The 10467-nt window shown below is 40.8% G+C and overlaps 1 protein-coding gene across 1 annotated transcript in view; it reads right to left on the minus strand.

Moving 5' to 3' along the window:
- Window positions 1-5735, minus strand: part of ZNF804B (zinc finger protein 804B) — a 355194-nt gene extending 349459 nt beyond the window's left edge. The window contains exon 1 of the mRNA XM_075827663.1: window positions 4990-5735. Within this exon, the coding sequence (XP_075683778.1) occupies window positions 4990-5100 (111 nt within the window). The 5' untranslated portion in view covers window positions 5101-5735. The remainder of the gene's footprint in view (window positions 1-4989) is intronic.
- Window positions 5736-10467: the final 4732 nt, after the last annotated feature.

A 10467-nucleotide genomic window follows, 5' to 3' on the forward strand; every position in this document is an offset into this window, starting at 1 on the left:
TACAGTATATAATGTTAGAGAGATAGATGATAAATAGATAGATAGATAGATAGATAGATAGATAGATAGATAGATAGATAGATAGATAGATAGATAGATAGATAGATAGATAGATAGATAGATAGATAGATAGATAGATAGATAGATAGATAGATAGATAGATAGATAGATAGATAGATAGATATGAGATAGATAGATATGAGATAGATAGATAGATATGAGATAGATAGATAGATAGATAGATAGATAGATAGATAGATAGATAGATAGATAGATAGATAGATAGATAGATAGATAGATAGATAGATAGATATGAGATAGATAGATAGATAGATAGATAGATAGATAGATAGATAGATAGATAGATAGATAGATAGATAGATAGATAGATAGATAGATAGATAGATAGATAATAGATGATAGATGATAGATGATAGATGATAGATGATAGATAGATAGATAGATAGATAGATAGATAGATAGATAGATAGATAGATAGATAGATAGATAGATAGATAGATAGATAGATAGATAGATAGATAGATAGATAGATATGAGATAGATAGATGATAGATAGATAGATACATTACAAATATTTGTGCACCCCCTAGAATTATCTCTTCAAGAAGTTTTGAACAAATAACTGGAAGTATATAAAGTACATGACAGTCTTGTTCTCACTTTCTGATATTTGGACTGATGGTATATAAATGTATAATATATTGTCTCTGTATTTACACCACACACAATAATTACAAGTCCCTGGCAGGACTACACGGGACTGTATTCTGTAACAATTCCAATAATCTGGACTATATTGTTCTGTCTGACTATCGGAGACCGTGGTGTAAATGGTGCTGAGAGGGTTAAATATTCCTATTCTTTCTCTTCTGCAATTTATTAACCTTTAATAAAGCAGACCATTTTTGACGCTGTAATGTCACCCAGCCGCAGTGTCACCCGCACAGGTCCGCGTACACATTGATTACACAAATATGGGGTCTGAAGATTTCATAAATATAATAATCACCTATTTTACTGGGTAATTCCCAGGGACGCGGCGGGGGAACCTTCCCTCTCCAGCCCGTGACTTCATGAATATAGTAATTATGAATTGATTGAATTTGTATTCTCAGTTGCAATATGTAATGTTTCCCTGATTAATGACATATTTTATGGATATTTCTGAGAAAACAGCGTTATTTTGTATTTAACTCTTTCTCTCATGGACAAACACTCAGAATTAAAGAGACACTCCGGTTTGGAGTAACTTTAAAGGGGCATTATGGTTTCTGCAAATTAAGCTTATTCTTTGTCTAATGAAAAGTTATACAATTTTCCAATATACTTCCTGTATCAATTCGTCACGGTTTTCAAGATCTCTGCTTGCTGGTATTCCGTAGGACCTGTTATTGTCTACTCCCAGCGGATAGAAATGTGTCCTGGTCATGTAATGAAACCAAATTTGCCCATTAGACAACTACCCCTATTTTCCACACTACTAACAGTAGGTATTGAAACTGTTCTGGTCATATGAAGGAAACACAGGTGCACGGCTTGTTACATTACAGTTATCCGAGCTCTCTTGTAACGAGCCATGCAGCACATGACCAGAACAGATTTGTATCTACTGGAGGTGAACACTAAGGGCATGCCCCCACGTGGCGGATTTCCTCCGCAACTGTCCGCATCAATGCCGCACAGAATCTGCGTTGCAACGCAGATTCTGTGCGGCATTGATGCGGACAGTTGCGGAGGAAATCCGCCACGTGGGGGCATGCCCTTAGTGTTCACCTCCAGTAGATACAAATCTGTTCTGGTCATGTGCTGCATTGGCTGCAGCCGTCACTTAGACCGGAACGTCATCCTGGGAAGCTGGACTGGAGACAGAAGCAGGGAGTTCTCGGTAAGTATGAACTTCTATTTTTTTTTACAGGTTGCTGTATATTGGGATCGGTAGTCACTATCCAGGGTGCAGAAACAGTTACTGCCGATCGCTTAACTCTTTCAGCACCCTGGACAGTGACTATTTACTGACGTCTCCTAGCAACGCTCCCGTAATTACGGGAGCCCCATTGACTTCCTCAGTCTGGCTGTAGACCTAGAAATACATAGGTCCAGCCAGAATGAAGAAATGTCAAGTTAAAAAAGCAAGACGCATCCGCAGCACACATAACATGTGCATGACAGCTGCGGACTTCATTGCGGAATTTAGAATCTCCATTGAAGTCAATGGAGAAATTCCGCCATGAGTCCGCAACCAGTCCTCCACTGGTCCGCAACAGACAGAGCATGCTGCGGACACCAAATTCCGCTCCGCAGCCTATGCTCCGTAGCGGAATTTTACGCATCGTCTAAACGAACACTTCTAAATAGAAGTGGAAGTCAATGGAGAAACGGCTCCGCTGCGGATTAACGCTGCGGAGTGTCCGCAGCGGAATTCAAGTGAAATTCCGCCACGTGTGAACCCAGCCTAAAGGTTCCTACTAAATGACAGCAAGCAGAGATCTTGTAAACGTCAAAGAATTGATACAGTAAGTATATTGGAAAGTTGTATAACTTTTCATTAGACAAAGAATAAGCTTCATTTGATGAAACTGTAACACCGGATTTTCTGATAAAATGTTATTTTATGAATTCCTAACTTAAAAGTAGGTGGATTCTGATTGAAGTCAACTTCTACTCTAGTGACCAATAGGGGGCATCAGCAAAGTAACAGCCTGTATTCACTGTCACTCTGTACTGATGGGCATAGCAATATAATCATTCTTACTGCTCCATAGACAGTCTACAGGCTGCCACGCACAGAACCTGTCTTCTCCTAATGTCTGAGCATGCTGGGAGTTGTAGTTTTGCAACAGTTTAAGAGCCACAGGCTAGGGACCACTGTTTTAAAGCAATCATTTACAATGATAACATTGCATTAGAGAAGCGCTCATCATGCAATTCCCTAAAATAATATTTAAAGTGGCAGCTTCACTTTTGAATGAATCCAAATGCCCTTAGCCGATGCAATAAAGTAGTTTATAATACGTTCTACCCTTTCAAACCCTTCATAGTGCCGGACAGGTAGTACCTATGAGAGGTCTTCCCCATTGTAATGTAAGTTCGGTTCTGTAGAACTGGAGGGAGGGGGACTGGGTCCTAGGATATTAAAATGTGGTTATATTACGGCCATGAGAAACCGGTCTAAGAAATCCATTCATTCCTAATTGTTTTATTAAAGTCCTATAATATATTGTGCATTCAGATCCAGCCCCCGGTACCCAGATCACGGCGGGCTGTGTTTATTTACTTCCGTCCACATAGCAGTCTATAAGGACGGGGGGGAATACATTGATCTTTGCACCGTGCCATGTGGATTTATGTCAGTGAATTAACAATCTCTCTTCCTAGACTTGAGATCTCCATCACATAATAAATTACACGTTCTATGGAAGCTAGATGTAGCAGAGCTGTGTTTCTCATTTACCTCTATGGGGCTGCATTGTGACTGTTAGTGCTGGCAGTACTATGTAAAGTCACAAATGGTAAATTATGATGTCAGGATAGGATATTTCAAATGACAGACTCAGCTCTGCTACATCTGAAAGACAGAGCTCTGGAACAAGTACAGAACTCCTTTCAGACTGGCACATAAAACAGCAAGTGACATGTGTGTAGTGTTTATATAGCAGCTTGATCCTAATGTTTAGCTTGTGTAGTAAGGAGATTTAAGGGGGACTTGCAATAAGGGAGAAGTGGCTGTAAGATTGCCACTTGGAATGTGCAAACGCCGCTACAATTAGTTATAAGTGGCCATATTACAAGCCAATCACATGCAAACAAACCGCAGGGTTATTACGGGAGGCTCTGGGTAGACCGAAGCAAAGGTTTAGGTACAAACTATTGCAAATAGTCAAATACTGTATCCAAACTACCGCCAAAATCCACCATATAAGTCACGTCAGGGGTCTGTATCAACCAGTTCAACTTCACTGGAAAATTGGCGCTAAATTTGCTGCCCAAATGTTGCAATTTTCTGGCTCACCCCGCATTAAAAATTTCTAAATTCGGCATTAGAAAATAGTGTGCAATGCGAATATTTCCGACAAAAATAAGAGGACACGTGGCAGATCTCGTGCATCGTAAGGTATAAGCGTCATGTGACCAGGCGCACAATCCGACAGCGAAAGATACAGCTCTATAACAATTCAGCATGGATACATTGAATCTTTTCCTACAGCCTTTTTGTTACATTGTATATAAAATCACAATAATATTGCTTACAAAATCTGTAACAATGGTTAACCCTTTCCTAAAAAATGAACCATTCACTGTAGAAGTCGGCTGTAAATTTAGGTTAATCTTAGGTTATCTGGAAGACGCTGTAGGCCATTGTAAATCTCAGATCCCTGGATTAAATCTGTAATATAACTTGATTTCGGGGATGCCCGCCATAGTCTCTGGGTGATCCTGGGCATGTTAAACTACAGGACAAAACTTCTTTCCCTTCCTAAGTGGCTATGTCTACCCATGACACATGCACTGGTTATTGCAGAGCATGTAAAGTCCTATTGAGTGCATGCCGGCATCTATTAATAACGATACCCAGGTACCTCGCTGGCAAGTTTCAATGCAGATCAATACAGCAGTAATATCAATGTATATTGATTGCTGAACAGAGAGCATCCTGGCAGACAGCGGGCTTCCTCGCCCAGCTTCAGGTTTGGCCAGGGTATATTTATAAAATCCCTTTACTTTAAGATTCTGTGATTTCTTCTAATCTTCTCACTCCAATCAACATGGCATCTTGATGCCAATATAACCCAGGTATAAAAAAAAAATCATCATGAAGAATTAATGCTATACCCATCAAATGCCAATTGGCAGGCGTCCATAACTAACGCCAACTTTTTCTGATTCGGTCCCCATGAGAACCATCAATACAATAACAATATAATAAGACATTACAGCAATAAGGTAATAGAATTAAAAGGGTGGCGTTACCGGTAAGGTGGTCCCAGTCTTATGTAGAGGCCCCCTGAAAACTCCTTTAATACTACGAAAGTGCCCATTGCTGAGATGAGTGGAGCTAATGACAAGGTAGTAGCACGCCATACGTTCCACAGTCTCCCATATGTGGGTATAAAGGGCATATAGGTGCCAGGTTAGCTAGAAGTGCATGAAGCCCTTTCATCCGGTGCTCAGATTATTGACTGAAGGGCGGCAGCCATGGGCAGGAGCAGCAGGGGAAACCCTTTCTCATGTGTGGATGGTGATGATGGTGACGGGAGGCTTCACCCTTCCCCCCCTGGGCAGCGCTCAATATTCCTAGTTTAGCAGTGGCACAATCCAAAATCTAAGTGACAGCTCAAGCTTCAGCTGTCACCCATGAGATGCTGCTGCTGCTTCCTCCCTGCTGGCAATGTGGTCCCAGCGCATCCAGTGATCCTGGGCAAGCAGCTCCTAGACAAAGTGTCCTGCTGCCAGCAAGCGGTCCATCCAGAATCTCACAGACACCTCTAGATTCTGGAATTTCAATGCAATCCCTTCATTCTCTCCAGATCTACATAGAGCTGCAGCCTCCAGCAGTCAGCAGCAGTCCGGGTGTAGCAGCAGCAGCAGCAGCAGAGATGGGCATCCAAGCTAGAGGAGGAGATGCATCATATTAATCCTGTGCCCATAGAATGCCACTCATTTGCTGTGTTAACTTTCAGTGTGCCTGCATGGTGCCATCTACTCTGTATCTGTGTGTCGCTATGCTGGGGCTTTGTGACTGCCTCCATCCTCCACCCCCTCCTCTTCTCTCTTTCTGTCTCTGCCTCTCTGCTACCTGCCAGCTCCAGCCCTTGCTCAGTATTAAGCAGTAGGCAGAAACAGCAACAGCAGCATCCCAGCTGGCTATGGCATTGATCAATTCAGCTCTAAATAGCATATAAAAGAATAAGAACCTGGGATCAATCCTTGTGAAGGAACACATAGTCTTTTATTAACACGCTGCAAGGCATAAGTATACACTATGCAATAATATATCATGTATATAATAATATAATAATAATAATAATAATAATAAATATTATACTTATTCTTATATAATAAAAATAATAATAATAATAATCGTCATAATAATCATAGTACAAATAATAATAATAATAATAATAATAATAATAAACTGATTCTTATATAATTAAAATAATAATTATAATACAAATAATATGAATAATAAAAATCATAATAATAATAATAATAATATACTGAATCTTATATAATAAAAATAATAACCATAATAATCATAATAACCATAATGATTATAACATTAGTAACAATATAATAGCAGTATACCAAAAGTAATATAAAAATAATAACTTTTAAATAAAATAATAAAAATCAATTAATAGTAATATAATAATATGCATTATAATGATTACAATAATAGAATAATAATAATAACAATAAAAATAATAATCCTTATAATTCTAATAGTAAAAGTCTAAAATACTAATACACTGATGATGATGATGATGATAAAAAAATATTATAGTAAAATATAATAATCAATAATTAATAGTAATATAATAATAATAATAATAATAATAAAAGTAAAAATATACTTCTGCTACTACTAATAATAAAACATGGTCTGTATACAGTATGGGGGCCCCAAACTCTGATCTCAAGGGCCACAGGGATGTATATATTTCTATTCACTAGTCCATATGGATGGGATGAGTACATAGGTGCCTATGACTATATTATATATGTATAAGAATACAATCTCTGTCTCCCTGCGGTTCCTGGGATCACATAAGAGGATATTTATTCATGTTTATTACATATGGATATATCAATCTGATATTTATGACATCCCGTCAACCCTTCTACAAATAGAAATGACGGTCATTGGGGTTTGGCGTTATAATCACACAAAGTGCGACTTTTCTGCACTGTAGCCTCCACCATATTCCCTAACAGACGTGCACCATGTGGTAGCTGCTACCAAGCCGTGTACCTCATCCATTATTAATCTCCCTCGAGGGTCTTAGCAGTTTTGAGGACTACATGTGCTCTTTTCTTACAGCCATATTGATAGAAACTTATAATATCTCTTTAAGGATGCAGCTCATAGTAAAATTGAGGCGTTACCATGACTTGTGCACGGCATCAATGATTCCCTATGGGACAGAAAGCTGCAAGCAAACTTGCAAAAATTGCAAAAAAGATCTGACTTGGCCCTGCCATGGAGCCTTTAGTGCCAAGTTTATCATATCCAGTGGATAGACGAGTAGGATGAGTAGGCAGCTATCTAAGGCACAATTGAGAGGGGGGTTGCAATTTATGGATTTAAAGATGTAGCCAAGTTTATCTTGACTCTGATAACTTGCTGCAGCGTGAAATCACACAACAAAAGCCATTGAAAATTAATTGAAAAGGTCATGTTAACGTTTCTTGACACTGTGTATTTAATGCGGTAAAAGTCAAGATAAAGATGGTTACATCTGTACTGTGCTGATAATTCTGGAGGTGCCAAGATCTGATGTTCGCTTCCCTTACATACATTGGCAAGAAAATGGCGCCCGGCAGACAGATGTCTGGTAGAGTGCCTTGTTTTTGTTGGGGGTACAGATTTTTGTTGGCTGGTTTGGATCATTTTTAATGGTATCCACCAAGAATCTCATGTCTATAGAGGCAACTTCACCGGCTATGTTCTGTTTCTCCATTTTATCCTTTGGTTCTCCAGAGATAAGCAGCAGCAGTAATGTCTGACAACCACTTATCCCATCGACATAAACAACATGCCTTTCGCGTGCGCCAATTGGGCAGGATAAAGGTGTATCAATCTTTTTTATATTGGAGACGCTTCATTTTGCAATGTAATATTACATGGTCGTCCATGTGATACATGAACAACTCAAATCTGCCAGAGCGGGAGCTCATAGAGGGGGATCTGAGTAGGGTGCCCCCTCTCTATGATGTCCATTGGACATATGATCAGGGGCACATGGACAAGGGATGTCTTCATTAGTCTATACCTTCAATGGAAAAGTAGAGGAAGATAGCTGTTGGTGGAATGACCCTGTCTATGGCCAGACGTGGGTCTCACTGCTGAAAACCATTACAATGGGCGGGTATGACCATGGGCATTGCTAGAAAACATCATTGGGCACCTGTTAGAATACATGGACATCCATGGCCTGGCCTCGCAATTGTGTCACCAAATAATGGATGGCCGATACTGTCTTTTTGAAAGCATCCCAGTCCTAAATATTCCTCATATATATCTGCCGCTACCAGTCCGTGCTCTGAATATACGGTAACTAAAATATATTGGGCAGATTCCCAGGATGCACTGCACACCATTGACTTGCATGAAATTCCCCCATGTCCTTACTAACGTTGACTGCTCTAAGAGGAAGTGTCCACCGAAGGACGAATCTCCTCCACCGCAGTAGTAGCGCAGCCGTGGCGGACGTCACATCATTGTATATGTTTGCTGTAGTTTTATAATAATGATTTTTTTTTCTCAGGAAGACAAACAGCTCAGTCCTTGTTGCCAGTGCGGCGGTGAAGCTGTAAATCTCCAGGCACTGGATCTATGGGATGTAAATAATGTAGAAATCCAATGGAAGACAACAGGAAACTGCAAATCTGGCAGAATGGTTAATATAATCCCCACCCCTCCGCAGACCCCAATATAAAGAAGCAGGATTAGTGACCATTAAGCTTAATTAAAGCAGTATAGACATAAAAATAATTATATAAAGCAGTAAGAGCAAAGGCGTAACTCCTGGCTCCACATACCATGCACCATTTATAATATACTCTGTGGACAAAAGTATTGAGACACCTCCACATTACACCTACAGGAGCTTTTATGACACCCCATTCCAAATCCATAGACATTAATATGGAGTTGGTTCCCCCCTTTGCAAAAAAACATCTTCCACTCTGCTGGTAACTTTCTACAAGATTTTGGACTGTGTCTGTGGAAATTTTTGCCCATTCATGCAGAAGATCATTTTTGGGGGTCAGACACTGATGTTGGGGGAGGGGGTCTGACCCATATTTTCCATTCTAGTTCATCCCAAAGGTGTTGGATGGGGTTGAGGTCAGGACCCACCCAACCAAACGACCAGCCAATCAACCAATCAACCAACCAACCAACCAGCCATGTCTTTATGGACCTTGTGCACTGGGCGCAGTCATGCTGGAACAGAAAAGGGCCGAACCCAAAACTGTTCCCACAAAGTTGGAAGCTACAATTGTAAAAAAATGTCTTGGTATCCGGAAGTATTAATATTTCCCTTCACTGGAACAAAGGGGCCGACCACTGAAAAACAGCCCATAGCATTATCCTCCTCCACCAAACAGCTGCCACAATGCAGTAAGGCGGGTAACGTTCTCCTGGCATTCACCAAACCCAGACTCATCCATCAGATGGTCAGATAGAGAAGCGTCACTCCACAGAACACGTTTCCACCGTTCCAGTGTCCAGTGGCGGCGGCTTTACATCACCCCATCTGACGCTTGGCATTGTGCTTGGTGATGTGAGGCTGGCATCAATGGCGGATCATCATAGGGCCTTTTGGGTGGCCATCCGGGGCCAAAGGCTCCTGGGGGGCACATGGTCGCCCAAAGTACAATGTAGTTTTGTCAAGTTTTTGCCGCCAATCGCGGCAAAAACCGATATGAAACGGCATTGTATATGCCCTGAAAAATTACCTTTATACATAAGGTCACAAGACCACCTCTGAAGCTCTCACTACTGATTAGAAACCTGCTGGTCACATGACCGCAGGTCCATGAGCAGCAGCAAGACTCCACAGAGAAGACTAAGGTGAGCTGCTATGTAAGTATAAGGGGATGGATTTGTTTAAGGGGTCTGTATTTAGGGGGTCTGGTGTGGGGACTGTATTTAGGGGGTCTGGTTTTGGGACTGTATTTATGGGGTCTGGTTTGGGGGTTTGTATTTAGGAAGTTTGGTGTCTGTATTAGTGTAAGGGGTCTGTATTTAGGGGATCTGAGGTCTGTATCAGTTTAAGGGGTTTAGGGTCTGTATTTTTAGGGGTCTGTGTTAGTTTAAGGGGTCTGGGGTCTGTATTTAGGGGGTCTGTATTAGTTTGACGTCTGGGGCCTGTATTAGTTATTGGGGTCTTTATTTAGGGGTCTGTATTTAGTGGTCTGGTGTCTGTATTAGATTAGGGGGTCTGGTGTGAGGTCTGTATTACTTAAGGGAGTCAGGTCTGGGGTCATTATTAGTGTAGGGGGTCAGGTCTGGGGTCTGTATTTAGGGGGTCTGTATTAGTTTGAGGTCTGTATTTAGGGGGTCTGTATTTAGGGGTCTGAGGTCTGTATTAGTTTATGGCGTCTGTATTTAGGGGGCCTGGTCTAGGGTCTGTATTAGTTTAGGGGTCTTTATTTAGGGGTCTGTATTAGTTTAGGGGGTCTGGGGTCTGTATTAAGGGAGTCAGGTTTGGGGTCATTATT

The sequence above is a fragment of the Rhinoderma darwinii genome, chromosome 5, assembly GCF_050947455.1.
Source record: "Rhinoderma darwinii isolate aRhiDar2 chromosome 5, aRhiDar2.hap1, whole genome shotgun sequence".
Lineage (NCBI taxonomy): Eukaryota > Metazoa > Chordata > Amphibia > Anura > Rhinodermatidae > Rhinoderma > Rhinoderma darwinii.